At 60.8% G+C, this 14,150-nt stretch overlaps 1 protein-coding gene across 2 annotated transcripts; it reads right to left on the bottom strand.

Annotated features, from left to right (window-relative positions):
* Positions 1-2,331: 2,331 nt before the first annotated feature.
* Positions 2,332-13,849, bottom strand: SEMA3G (semaphorin 3G). Of its 2 annotated transcripts, XM_045807291.2 has the most exons (16): positions 13,659-13,849; positions 11,753-11,913; positions 11,592-11,654; positions 11,218-11,337; positions 10,861-10,951; positions 10,621-10,737; positions 10,228-10,373; positions 9,752-9,866; positions 9,589-9,658; positions 9,134-9,278; positions 8,653-8,884; positions 8,461-8,552; positions 7,822-7,863; positions 6,846-7,074; positions 6,437-6,576; positions 2,332-5,160 (listed from the first exon to the last, which is right to left on the bottom strand). In XM_045807291.2, the coding sequence occupies exons 1-16, from the start codon at positions 13,765-13,767 to the stop codon at positions 4,720-4,722; spliced, it is 2,313 nt and encodes a 770-aa protein (XP_045663247.1). In that variant the 5' UTR covers positions 13,768-13,849; the 3' UTR covers positions 2,332-4,719. The 2 variants fall into 2 exon arrangements, with proteins under 2 accessions (XP_045663247.1, XP_087723127.1); XM_087867001.1 differs by lacking the exon at positions 11,592-11,654.
* Between the last annotated feature and the right edge of the window lie 301 nt (positions 13,850-14,150).

Below are 14,150 nucleotides of genomic sequence, written 5' to 3'. Positions count from 1 at the left end.
GCATTGAGGAACCAGGAGTTTCCTTAGTGAAAATCCAGCGGGAAAGTGAGAGGCTTCATTAGGACAAGGCCTCTAGGGAACGGGCCCAGTAGCGGTACCCACGGCAAGGGTGCGCAGGGGTGGGGCAGTGGGAAGGGGGCACAGGGCCACAGCTGCTGTTGCCTCATCTCCTGTTCCCCAGGGGTGGGGGGTGAGTCCGGAAGGGGAGACAGGGCAGGGGCCCAACAGCCCTTAAGTTCCCCCGGCAGGTATTGTATGAAACCTAGCCCCACCCACTCGCCCTCTCCCTACACCAGGGCCAAGTTTGTAGTCAGGAAACCTTGGGGATTTGATCTTGGTGTGGCCTGAAACTTCTCCTTTGGGAGACCCTGAGAACCAGCACTTGGGGAAGGCTGGGGTGGATCCCTAACTAGGAATGGAAATGGGGCTGTTTCTGAGCGACGCTGTCTCCTAGCTCTAAGAAGGTGATGTGTCTGGCTGGAGAAGCCTCAGTGCACTGGACTGGCAGAGGCACGTGAGTGAGTTCCCTGCCCAACCCCCACCCCTGCTGAAGCTGCATCTGGACCCATGGAGAGGATAGTCTGGCTCCTGATGGCTGCTGCCTGCTCTCTCCTCCAACTGGGGGAGTCGAGGGATGTCTAGAAACTGACCTGGGCTTCGCTGAGTGCGAGGGGACCATTTGAGAAAGTGTAAAGAGCTGTTTTCCTCCTCTATTCTGCTCCCTCCCTACCCCCAGCCTTCCTTAGAAATGAGTCTGTTGGACTGCTGGACAGCCACAGACTTGGGGGGAGCCCTAGCCACCCGCAGAGGATCTTGCCAGGAAGTGGGCTGTGGAGGCAGACTGGGTGTGGGAGGATGGGCAGAGGCCAGGCCCCGGGGCCAGCAGACTGGCGGCTTGGCAGCCCTGGCCCTGGGATGGCGGGTCCCGCTCGGTGCCTGGCATGGGAAGCCAAGTTGTGGCTCTTCCATCTGGGAGGCCAGGGTCTCCAGAGTTTACAGGCTTAGAAAGCAGAGATGAATAAACTAACGGCAGGGGAAGGAATTAATCAAACCCGCGTTTTCCCAAAGTATGCTTCACGACAATAGAAGCACGAGGTGGTGATTACTTGACGGGGGAAAAAGGACCCCAGGTTTGGGAGAATCCTGTAGCTCGTAGCAGACATGCAAATTAATGGGACATCATCCTGGGCTTCTTAGGGGTTTCACAGGGCAAACGGGCTGCACACACAGGAGCTCCCGTGGGGGCTCAAGGGACAGAAATCCCCGTATTTATTTGACCCTTGTCATGCTAAACCCATTTGGGAAATGGTGACACTGGCCCAAAGACTAGGGGATGTATGAGACTTGGAGAAAAAAGCTTCCAGAGAGAGAAAGGGAGGCCCCCGAGGCGGGAAATAGGACTCAAGGTGGGAGGCATGAGGGGGAGAAGTCCAGGCCCAAGGGGTGCGAAGGGGGGAACAGAGCTGCTGTGGCCTAGGGAGAGAAGGGGCTGCGGAGGTCAAGTCCCTCCCAGGCCTACACTCCGTGCCAAGTGGGGGCTGACGATGCTTCTCAGGCGGTGGTGGTGGCAGCTTAGGGCAGGGCACCGAGGTTCCATCTGCCAGGCCCAGGGGCAAGAGGAGGGGCCCCGCTGCTGGGCTGCAAGATGGGACAGACAGCCGACTTTTTAAGCCGCCTGCTGTAGTATGGGTTGAGGGCCTGTACTCAGCACACTAGCAAGAGCCTAGTCTCCCTGGCAAGATGTCCCTCCCACCTTCGAATCGCGCCCGCCTTTTCCTATCTCCCTCCAGCAGCACTGGGCTCTGTTATTTGGGCAGGGGCACGATGTCACTGGGGGAGTGGGAGCCTTCAGTGGCGCCTTCAGCGGCATCCAGACTTCCCCTCCTCCTCAGAAGCTTCAACCCCCACAGCGCAGCCCAGCACCCCAGGCAAGAGCACAGTGGCCTTAATATACGTTGGTATGTGGCCCGCGACGAAGACAGGCACCAGGCCAAGTGTTGCTGTTAGAAATATCAAGTGCTATCGTGGAAAAGGAACAAGGCTGCCTACGTGCCCAGCTGCCCTTTGCCAGCATTTTTTTTTCTGACTCAACATCTTCCTGAAGCCCGTGAAGGTCAGTCTCAGAAGCCTGAGGGGCAGGAGTTTCCTAACTTAATAAGCCATCTCAGTTTCCTAGACAAAGTCCTTTGACTCCTTCCTTCCTTCCCCTCATGCCCATCTCCCTCCCTTCTAGAATATACCCCTTATGGTGGCCTTCTCCCTCCCGGAATGGATGGAGAGGCTCTTCCTTTCTAGCTCACACAGATGGCATCAGTCAATTTAGAACAGAAATACAGAGATACACTAATGATATAATTATGTGTTATAAATATTCATTTCATCGCTTTCCTTGTAGGTCTGTGTGGTAGACCACCACGTATCCTCATCAGAGCACAGAGGTGGTCATGACAATAAAAATAACAATAGTAATTACTGAAGACAGAGAAACCACAAGGCCCATCTCAACATATGAATATAAAAATAGAATTCACACATAGAGGCATTTCCAGGAGTTAATCACACACAGTACCAGGGGTGGGAGGTGTGGGGAGTTGGCAGAAGCTGTCCACAATTTTCTAAGGGCAGGTGTTCGTTGTTTAGGATTTTGAGCTCCTCTTCCATTTTCCAGAGTAACTTCCCCAGAGAACCCTGCCTGGAGTGGCCATGCCTGGAGCGGCCATGCCTGGAGCGGCCATGCCTGGAGCGGCCATGCCTGGAGTGGCCATGCCTGGAGCGGCCATGCCTGGGTCCAGCCTAGAGGACACTGAGAGCCTGGACATTTTTTCCTTGCTTCTCTGGAATAGAGGGGCCGCAGCTCTGAGCACCCATTCCTGGGGCTCCGTGCTCTTTCTTGCCCCTCTTCCATGGCCTCTACCTCTCCCCCTGCTCCCTTCTCCAGCCCCCCTCCCCACAGTCCTCCTCTCCTCTGCTTTTATCTGCAGACATCCCAGCCACGGCAACCCCAGGCCCGAGGATTCCCAAGGGGTTGTCAAGTCAATCTCAGTGCCTCTGGTTCACTGCCTGTGAAGTCAAAGAGGAAAGGGGGGCCTATTTCGGACCCCAGTTCTCTGTGTGTGATGGGGTGACTCAGATAAGATCCAAGGCTAGACGCACAGTCGGGGTTTGAGTTCAATGGAGCAGGAAGTCCTGTCCTGCTTTTTATCTGGTTTTTTTCCCTCCTTTCTTCCTCTTGGTTGTTCTCACAGGGGGAATCTCGAACCTGAAGCTCTTGTCCCCCCCCCCCCCCGTTGGTTTTGTGCTCATTTGCAGGCTGGGGATGACTTTTCATTCAGTCTTCCTTCTCCTCCCCTCCGTGCTCCCCAGTCCAAGAAACACATCGCCACTGATGGCAAAAACACACCCAGACAAAATGCATCCTGGCCCCCTGAGCCTTACCCCCAAGAACCGGCAGGACTTAACAGGCTCTTGCCCTCCATTTTTTTTTCCCTTAAAAGAGAGAAGTCTTCATAAATGAAACCATTCACCACCAACCCTTACTTAGTAGAAACCAAAGATTCCAGGGTGGGAAACATCCGGTTTTCCTGTGGCCCCTGAGCTAACTGATGCTATCCTGGGTTCTTGAGAATGCCTGCCCTGGGGTCCCGTAGCCCATGCAAGCGCCTCTCACCCTTTCCCCATCCCAGAAGCCTCCAGTCCTCTGTGCCCCCGGGCAAAGCACCTGCGCCTGGTCCTCCCACCAGCTGCAGCTTGCTGAGGGAGCTGCCACATTCCGCCCTCCCCAGCTGTGGGCATGCTTGCATTGCTGGTGAAAGACAGCCCCCTCCTCCTGCCCCACACGTCCCAGCTCCCCTCGCCCCACCCCGAGTCCACATAGAGGGGGGATGACATTCTCCTAGAATCCACCCTCTCCCTGCTCATCAGCATGGAGACCCTGATGGTGGGAAGGGAGAATCCTGGCAGGAGCTCTGGGCATCCCAGGGAACCTGGCCTGGCAGCTTGGGGTCTGGGAAAGGCAAATCAGACGGTGAGACACCGCTTGGTTTATGAAGTAGGGCCTGAGACCCAGACCACCCCCGGGTGCCAAGGAGCTCGGGCTGTCTACGCTTCTATGATTCTGTCATGGAGAAGAGGGGTGGGCAGCAGCAGGGAGCCACCAAGATATCAGGGCACAACGTAGGGGGAGGGTCTTGCTGTGCCACCTTCCTAGCACCTTCCCTTCCCCACCCCAAGTCACGCTATGTCCTCTTGATGGGTGCTAGCTTAGAGGGAACTTCCATCCTCCTCTGGCTGCCTGAGGGCCCCCTGCCCAGGCACCTCCTCGGACGTACCCATACACCCACTCAGAATGGCCATTGTTCTGCTGGCTGGGAAAGAACCACCCAGCCCTCGCAGGGCCGGGCACAAGCGGAAATGCGCTCTGGGGGCCATATCTGAGAACAAACAGCAGGCCCACTGGGGCTGGCAGCAGCCAGAGGGTGCTGGCTCCAGCCTAGGACTGGGAGCACAGGGGGCAGGGAACAGGCCTCGGACACGGGGCCTCTCCATTGGGCCCCAGCCTTTCCTGTGGGCAGCCTGGTAGAAGTATGGGGGACAGAGACTCCCATCTCTAAGAGGCAATCGGGCATGTTGGTCCCCCTCTGCCCTAGCTGGGTGGGTAGGAGACTCTGGGGGCTGCTGGGCCACCCGGTCCATCCCAACCACCCTCTCCTCCATGCTCTTCTATGTGGCCTCCACCTCCCGGGGCGTCCGATTGCGCTCGGCCTGCACCCGGCTCTTCACCTTCTTGCCCAGCTCCAGCCCCGCCCAGCTCTTGCCCTTGGCCTGTTTGCCCCGGCTCCTGGAGGAGCACCACACACGCTCACAGTACTCGTCCACCCGCGGCAGGTTGGCGAAGCCGATGAGCTGCAGGATGTCCTTATACCAGGCCTTGGAGGGGGTAGCGGCCAGGCCTCCCCGGGCAGGGGGCTCCTCTGGTCTTGGCTCCCGAGGAAACAGGCTGTTGAGCTGCGAGGCCACGATCACCTCCAGCGCCAGGCGGACCACGGTCTGGGAGAAGCCATGCTCCAGTGTCTTACAGGTGTAGATGCCGGCGTCCAGAGGGCTGAGTCTTCGGAACAGCAGCCCCTGCTCGGTCTGCAGGACTCGCTCATCCGTCTTTACCTGTTGGGGGTGTGGGAGGGTGTGAGAGGGGCACGGAGTAGGGCACACCCACCATCAGTTTCTCTCCCCGCGGTTCCAGAGTCACAGCTCAGGGCCCAGCGCTGAAGCACTGCCCTCCCCGCTCTCTCCTGCCCGGGCTGGCCTCCTCCTCCGGACTGTGAGCTACTTGCAGAAACAGGACGGGGCTTGTGAAGGAAGCTTTTGGTTTCTCCCCTAGTCAGAGCTCTGGGGAACCTACCTTGGCCTTGGGGGCCCTGCCATATAGTCCCAGGGACCAGAGTGGGTAAAGGTACTTATGGGCTTTTATTCAGGGGGGCTATACCCATAGCCCTAAGACCAGAAGTCCCCTCCACTACACACACACACACACACACACACACACACACACACAGAGCCTTCCCTGTCCCTGTCTGCACTGTTCGCTCCCCCAGCCAGGGGTGGGCTGAGTGCCCACCCCAGTGCAGGAGGCAGGAGTGCTACTCTGATCAGGCCTGGACCCTGTCTGCACATCTGCACGTGGAGGCTGGACCGCTTGGGCGTGACTATTGTGTAACCATCTTGTTGCTCACTGCCTCTGGCCTCCTGGGGGTGTCTTCCTAGTGCCTAGCCCAACAGCTGGCCCAAAGCTGGCCTCCCCCAGTTCCCAAGCTGGAAGGAGAGCCCCTCCTGTAATCAACCCACTCCCTCCCCTTCCCTGCCCATGGGAGAGGCTCCAGAATGGTTCCTCACCCTGCCCCACCCACGCCCTCCTCAGGCCCCAGACTGAAGCCATTTCTGGGGTTGACAGACCTTTCCGTATGGGGGAGGAGAGGGCCTGGGCAACAGCTGGACTCCACGGACGAAGTGTTGAGCTAGGCAGTGGGTGTGTGCGTAGGGGTGTATGCGTGTGCAAGTTTCAGTGTAAGTTAGGCTCAACCCCGGGCAGAGGAGAACCAAGAACCCCTGGGAAAGAGACCCCTTCAAAGATGAGCCATATGTGTCAGCATGGGGAGGCTTCTTGACCAGCCCAGTCCCCCTTTCCCTCTCTTCCACCTCTGCTGCCCCACCGCCCAAAGCTCAGCTCTGTGCCTGGGAGTGGGCAGGCTCCCCGTCACTGGACCCCCATCTCGCCTGGGCGTTCCCGGAGGCGGAAGCACCCCAGGCACCTAATACACACTTTTCCTCAGTTGACCTTGGCAGGATCCCCCCAGAGCGACTCCCTAGGGGTCAGGACTTGGAGTTCAGGGAGGAATGTGGCATCAGGACATGGGCAGCTGGAGGCAGGGCGCTTGCTCACCTGGTCGGGCCCCTGGCCTCCTGGCTTCTGCAGGAGCCAGAGCACGGCTGCCTGGGAGGACTTGGGCAGGCACTCCAGGAAGGTGCTGTTGTGCTCCGTGCCGTAGACCGTGGTGGCCGCTGCGGGGCCTTCAGCCTCCTCTGGTGGGAGGAGGAGGGGGGCTTGGCTCAGGACTGTGGGACCCCGGGACCCCCACCAGTGCGACAGGGACCTAGGCGTCCATCACTCTGTCCGAAGACCCTCCACCCACCCCCTGACGGGAGCTGCCTGCGTAGGAAAACCGAGGGCGGGGTGTTAAGATGGACCCATCTGAGGCCACCCTTCCCAGGAGGCCATTGAGCCCAGGCCAGAGGGGCGAGGAGAGGCCTGTGGGAGCCCGGCTGGCACCCCCGTGCCTGCCACCACTCACCTTCCTGGCTCTCGGCCAGACACTGCAGGGCAGGGTTGCCATGCCGGACGTCCTGCCTGCGGGACCGGCGCTTCCCGCTGCCGGGCCGGTAGCGGGTGCAGGAGGCGCCGTCCCAAGCACAGTAGGGGTCTCGGGCCAGGCAGCACTCCGCGCAGGCGCTGCCGTAAGTTTCACAGCGGTGCAGCCGCAGCCGGGCCACGCCGAGCCTCGAGCCCACGTACAGCATTTGCTGGGAGGAACACAAGCAGAGCCAACGTGAGTCTGGGCCCCACCGAGAAGCAGCGAGGCCCTTGGCCCCCTTGGGCTTCCTGAGACCTCCCCACGGTTTGCAGGCAGTCTTCCAGAACCTCTTGGATGCCTCCCCAGATGCCAAAAACGTTCATCGCGCACCTGACCTACAGCAGATCCTGTGCCAGGCCACGGGGCGGGGGGGGGGGGGCACAGGGCAGGCCTCTTCTCTAAGGAGCTTCTCCAGGCCCTTCCTGCTGCTGGCTTTGCTCTTTACCTCAGTAACCTTTATCCTGACTTGCCTCTGAGCTTAGAAGTATGCTCTGCTTTAAGCAATCCCAATACAAAAGTTGGGCTTTACCCAAAGATAAACCGGGGTAGATAAACTTGAGATTTTGCTACTTGCCAAAGGACGCAGCCAGCCTCTAAAAAGTGGCTCTCCCCTATTTGATTTAAATTCTGGATTTTGTTTTCCAGCATGAAGCTGTCTCCCCAGGGGACTGGCCTTTGTGGACCTCCCCTTCTCTGAACACAGCCTCACTTACTCGGGGCTCCCACTGCCCACTAGTTTCATGCACGGGCATCTCAGCTCCCTGCTGGACTCGCAAGCCTCATTGGAAGGCCTCATCGGGCAGCCCCAGGGTCTGCTGCAGCACCACTTTCCAGCAGCCAGCAGCGTGTCGTGCTCAAAGCGCTTTGGATGCGGGGTTAGAGAAAGGAAGAGGGGCGGGATGGCAGCTGCTCTTACCCTTTTGACAGAGATCTCCATCTCAGTGATGGGTGTTGGCACCTGCGGAAGGAGGAGGGTCCGAGAGGGGTGGGCTGGGGCCAGACCTTCCCTGGGTCCCTGCTTCAGCCTCCTCCAGCCCCCTACCTCCCAGCCTGGGTCAGTGCCCTCCTTGGCAACTGCGGCCAGACAGCCTTCCCAGACGTTGGGTTATTAGAAAGGTCCCCTCACCCTGGCTGGCCTCCAAGGAGGAGGCTTGGCGAAAAGCACAAAGCTCGCGCCCCCTCCCACAGACCTGTTCTCCAGCAAGGAGGCACCTGCCCCACATCACCTGTCCCTTGTCAGGAGCACAGCAGTCCCCCAGGTGGCGCCCTGCCTGGCTCTATAGAGGGGCCCACAGAAGCCCTTAGGGACTTGGGGTCTCAGCTACCCCATCACTGCAACTTGAGCCTGGCAGGGCTTTGTCAAGGGGTGATCACCTTGGACACGCCTCCCTGGGCCCTCCAACTTTTCTCTGGGCCCCATGGCCAGACAGAGCATCAGCAAGGCCCTGCAGCAGCGAGGGTCTCAGTTTCACTTCCACTAGCCAGGCCTAGACCCAGCAGTGGGGGTGGGGGGGACCCTTCCCATCAGTCCCCCCTCCCCCCAGCCCGCCCTCACCTTAAACACCTGGAGCTCCTCCAAGACCACTTCCTCGGACTCAGTGGAGCCCCCACCCTGGAGGGCGATGACCTTGAGCACAGAGCCTGAGTCTAGGACAGGGAAGGAGGCATCAGTGGAAGAAGGAGCGCCCCGCCCCCTCTGGCACACCTCCCCAGCCAGGCCATCCCACTCCCCGCTCAGCCCACCCACCAGTCCCTAGGAAGATGACGTCGTAGGTCCCGTCCTCTGCCTCCACGCGGTCCACCACGATCTGCTGCAACTGCTGGGCCGGGTGCGTTTTGACAAGGACAGGGCGGCCCAGCCGTGGCCGCACAGGCCGGAACATAAGTGGGTGGGCTCGGGCAAATTGCAGCACCTCGTCTGGGTAGTTCTTGGTGCTGCCAAAGGGTCGTCCTGGCTGTGCTGTCATCTTGCTGGGGCACTGCGTTGGCAGCAAAGAGAGCACTGAAGCATCCTGGGACCACACGTGCCACCCCCCCAGCCTGTCTCCAGGCCCCACCGCCTGGGCATGCTGACTTCGGAGGAGCCGTACTTGCCGTAGCTTCTTAATGTGGTCAGGGCTCTGCTCCCCTCCTTACCCCACCCGGCCCTTCTGGAGCCCCAGCTCAGCCCCAAGGTTGTCCCAAGGTGGAGTCCCTCTCCCCTGGCCTGGCTCCAGGCAGACACTCACCACTCCAGGCCGAGGGAAGGGCACCTTGCCCCCATAGGGTCCCCACTGGTGCTGGGGACCATCTTGGTGGGCAAAGGGCCCCTTGAAGACCTCCCAGATATCCTCCATGTGGTACACACAGACGGCGAACCCCTGGAACACGGCACTGCCGAGGGCGGACAGGGACAGTCAGGCCAGAGTGGCTGTCACAGGTGGGAAGGGGGCAGCATGGCTCCTTGGACAGGACAGAGGGTGATGGTGCCTGCAGACAGCAGAGACTGGAAAACAGGACACCCAAGCAAAGAAAGACAAAGAGAGAGAGAGAGAGAGAATAGAGCCTCCAAGTCCTTGAGTCAGGGGCAGAGACAGGGACCCGTGGTAAAGTCAGGACACAAAAGCAGAGGCTCAACAGAGGACACTGGGGGTGCAGAGACTGGACCAGGGATGGGACTGCGAGGGGAGGCCCGTGTGCCCACCTGACTGTGCTGAACAGAGCATACACCTCGAGGGTCTTCCCTGAGCTGGGCCACAGCAGGAACACATCCTCTAGGAGACAGAAGACCACCGTCAGTGCCCCCCACTCACTGGCTCTGAGCCCTCCACACCCACACCCAGGCCTGCCCCCGGCCATGCCCTTACCCAGCTGGTCAAAGTGGGTCTCGGCACCACCAGGGCCAGGCACGGAGCACACCAGCCTGGCCTTGAGAAAAGTGCTCCATTTGTTCACCAGCACTCGCTGGCCGCCTGCGTCATTCTGGGGGTGAGCGTCAGAGTCAGCCTCGAGCTCCACGGGGATGGGCCCCCTCCTGCTCCTCCACCCTCACCCTTGGGGGGAGAGGCATGGATGTTGGCTTCACACCCTTGCCTCAGTTTCCCTCCTGCTGCTGGTCGGGGACAGGTGTAGGAAGGGGGTGTAGTGAGGATCTGAACCTCACCACCTCGAGCTCCACGGGGATGGGCCCCCTCCTGCTCCTCCACCCTCACCCTTGGGGGTAGAGGCATGGATGTTGGCTTCACACCCTTGCCTCAGTTTCCCTCCTGCTGCTGGTCGGGGACAGGTGTAGGAAGGGGGTGCAGTGAGGATCTGAACCTCACCGCCTCCTCACAGCTCTCACCACGCAGACACGGCCCACGCGGCTGACGGTGACATGGCCTGGGCCACCATCGGGCGAGGGCACAGTTTCCGAGAAGAAGAAGTACACCTTGTCATCATCCTGGTCGGAGTTGTCAGCAATCCGGGTGGCCATCACAAACCGCGGGTCTGGGAGGTGACACGGTGCAGCTGGTCGCGGGGGCCTCACAGGGGAGGATTGGGTTGAGGGGGAGGTGCTGAACCCAGCGGGGAGGGGAAGAGACACAGGGACCCCACTCGAGGCTGGAGTCCCAGGGAGTAGAGTGGGGTTGGGCCATCCCTCCCATCCCTACTCCAGTGCAGGACTCTCCTGCCTCCCCGTCAGTGCTGGGGGCAGACCCCAGCCAGCCTTGCCCTGGGCAGACCCTGGCCTCACCATGTAGGAGGTTCTGGTCAGAGTCAGAACGCAAAGCTGGCCGAGGACCCCCACTCCGGAAGATCATGGCCTCGCGCCCCAGGAAGTCAGCCGTGAGGCCTGTGTAGAGCTCCCCACCTGGGCGAGAATGGGGCAGAGTCAGGGGAGGAGGGCCAGGCCCCGTAGCTGGCCCCAACCCTTCCAAAGGACATCGGCCAGCCCCCCTCTCATCATGCCCACCCTGGCCTGAGCGTCACCCACCTACAAAGGTGCTGGCGAAGGGACTGCTGGGCTCATGTGGGCACCGCCCCCGCCCACTTGCCACACTGCCGGGCTCAAGGTGGAGCACATGCTGGGGGAGAGGGAGGAAGGGAGGGAAGGGTGTCACCTGGGAAACAGCACCAGCCCCCCACCCGGGCAGTGGCCATCGCGTGCAGCTGGAGAGTGAGCGGAAGACGCCTTCATTCAGGGCCTTGCCAACGGGGTCAGCCTGGCACAAAGATGCCTTTCACACCCCTGACCCCTCTGCCCCGAACCAGGCTCAATGGGGAGTGTTCAGACAGCAGGGAGGAAATGTCACTGCCTCCCAGGCCCTTGTGGGGCCTGCCCCAGGCTCACCTCCCCACGGTGCCCGACTGTGATGAGGGCACAGGTGGGCTGAAAGGCCCCAGTGCCACACGCCAGCAGGTGGGTCCGGTTGTAGGGCCGCAGCACCCGTACAAAGTTGGCACACTCCGCCTAGCACGGAGAAGAGGGGTGGGGTGGAGAGGATGAGGGGGTGCTTATCGTCTCCTTGGGTCCCAGGACTTAGCCCTGCCTGGCTGATCAGCTCTGGGGATCTGGGGGGGGGGTGACATTCTTCACAGACCTTCAAGAGCCCCCAAGATCTGCTCCAAATGCCCCTAGCACAAGTACCTGGGGGAGTGGCCACAGGGGGTCAAGCCCTGGGTATTGGTCAGGGCTGGGGGGCAGTCACTCCTGACAGCACTCACCAAGGGATCTCTTCCCTTGTGAACACACTCGTCCTTCTGTCCTGGCTGTGGTGGCCACAGGACCTGAAAACACAGCCCGGCTGACTCCTGACCTCACAGCCTGGTCCCTCTCTGGCCTCCCAGCTCTCAGGCAGATCCTCCCCTCCATCAGTCCTGCTCACCTCCCGGGGATCCGGCCACGACTGGTCTAGCCGCAGAGAGTAGATGGCATCGCGGCCCCCCAGAAAAAGGCGGTCCCGGTACTCATCCAGGTACATGGCCCGAAGGTCCAGGGAGCCCCGGGGACCCAGAAAGACAGCGGAACGGTTGGCAGACAGGAGATCTAGGAGGGAGCAGGTTGGGGGTCAGGGCCTACCGCTCAGCCCACTTCCCCCGCTAAGGTGTGGAGGTGGAGGGCTCAGCTGTGCATTTACCACCCCCCCCCACACTCACATCTGGAAAGTGTTTCCATCCACAGGCCTGCTGGAGGGCTTCTGGGAAATGGCTCCTGGGGGTGGGTGGGACAGGGGGCTCTGAGCCCTGCTTTCTAGCCCTTCATCCCTTGGTCTCTTGATCTTTCAGTTAACATCTCCTTCCCCATCTGTGCCCACCTGTGTCCTCTCCAGTCCCCAGGGAAGTTGGCCTCACTGGCAGAACTTGCGGTAGCAAGCTGGGCAAAGTGCTGGAAAGAGCCTGGAAGAAGGCTGGGTGAGTGTGAGCTGTGGGCAAGGCTGACTCAGTGGGAGATGTGGACAGACAGGGGAGAGCATTCCCAGCAGAGGGAACACCTGGCAAAGGCCTGGATATGGGAAAGGCCAGGTAGGACCGGCTGGAGCCCAAGGCTCTAGTCCAGGGACGTGACTAAGGAAGACTTTCTCCTCCGTAGACACTGCCCTTCCAGGCCCCAGCAGTGGGGGTGGGGGGTGGCTGGCTGGGGATGCTGGTTCCAGGAGCTGAGGATGCTGAAATAGGTTCCTGGGGTTTGGCTAGGGATGTGGAAGTGACAGGTGGCCGAAGGGGCAAGCAGCAGGATATGGTGGCCACCCTGGGGAAAGCCTGCCCAAAGAATGACCCACCCAAAGTGGCCAGCCCAGTACCCACTCCATCCCCAAACTCATCAACAGCCTCTTCCAGGAAGCCCTCATGTCTGACAGTACTTTCAAGGGGATTTGCCCTATTTAGGCATTTTCCTATAGCCTGACTTCCGCCCCAAACCACAGCTCCCAGGACAGGACCACATTCTCCCCTCCAGACCCAACTACGGACTCTCCAGAGTAGAGCCGTGTCTCCCCTCTCAAACTTCCCAGAGTAGGCCTGGGTCTCCCCACTTGGATTGGGGCTCCCAGGGAAGCTGATCACCCCTCTGGTTTCCCCAAGAAGTGTCACGGAGCTCCCGTGGCACAGGGACCTTCCCCGGGACCATCCCCACAGTCAGAGCAGTCTGCACCAACTGCAGTCCGGCATACCAGGCTAGATCTGCAGAGGAAACTCTTGGGCCAGGAGGGGCAAAGAGGGGAGGCTGGGATGCCACCCCCCCCACTGCCCCGGGCTGTGAAGAGCTTCTGGGACAGAGAGGGAAAGACAAAGGCCGGCATTGTGAAGTGGGCCACAAGAGGCAGACGGCGGCGCTAGGCTATGGGGATCGGGGAGGGACTCCACTGCAAGCCGCTGCCCCAGGCTCGCAAAGGCGCCCAGGCTGAGTGCACACCTCCTGCAGACCTGTCCTCTCCGTCCCTCCCCATCTCTCCCACTGCCCATCCCTACTGAGGCCTCTCAGCGCCTCCATGCCTCTCTCCTTTTCTCAGAAGCCCCCTCAGGGCGTCCTCCTGTGTCTCTGTCTCTCCCACCTCCACCCTCCTGGGACCTGCCCCTGCCCTCCTCCCAGTTCCCGCCTCTGATGGCAGCTGGAGCACCATCTCGGGAAATGACCGTGAAGTCCTTCCCACGGGCTGCGCAGGTAGTGACTGCATCCCTCTGACTGGCAGAACAGACTGCCCGGGGCTGGCTGGGACCCCACAGCTGGGGACGGGATGTCACAGCGTCCCGGGCTCCCACAGACGCGCCCTGGAACAGGGCGTGCACCGGTACCTCGGTAGGAGAGCCGCAGGCGGGGCACGCTGGGGCCAGGGCTGGTGCTGCCCCCGCGGAGCAGAAGGCCCCCCAGGAGGCAGCAGATGGCCCAGGCCGAGGGGGCCATGCTGGGGAACCAAGGGCACCACGCTGCCTGCTGAGCCGCCCTCCTTCCGCCGCTGGCCGCTGGTTGTAGTTTGCTCCGTGGCCGCCAGGCCTGACACTTATAAGACAGCGACTCCACCCCCTGCAGGGCCAGGAAGGCGGGGAGGAGGAGGGAGGGAGGGAGGGAGCAGCGGGAGCCCCCCTCGGTCATCCACCTGCTGCCTTTCCACCCTCACTGGCATGGTTAATGCCTCTGTGTCACTCTGGCTGGTTTCCCACTGGGGAGACTCTTCCCAGCTGGGGTGTGGGTGGTTTACATGAAATGTCCACAAACCCAAGTCCCCGGGCTCCAACAAAATGTCATGGGGGAACATAGCCTGGAAGGCAAGTCGGGGGTCAGAGATC

This window comes from Ursus americanus, chromosome 14, assembly GCF_024610735.1.
Source record: "Ursus americanus isolate L20-20 chromosome 14, mUrsAme1.1.p, whole genome shotgun sequence".
Taxonomy (NCBI): Eukaryota; Metazoa; Chordata; class Mammalia; order Carnivora; family Ursidae; genus Ursus; species Ursus americanus.
Note: the sequence above shows the minus strand (reverse complement) of the source record. Positions and strands in the feature narration are given on the sequence as shown.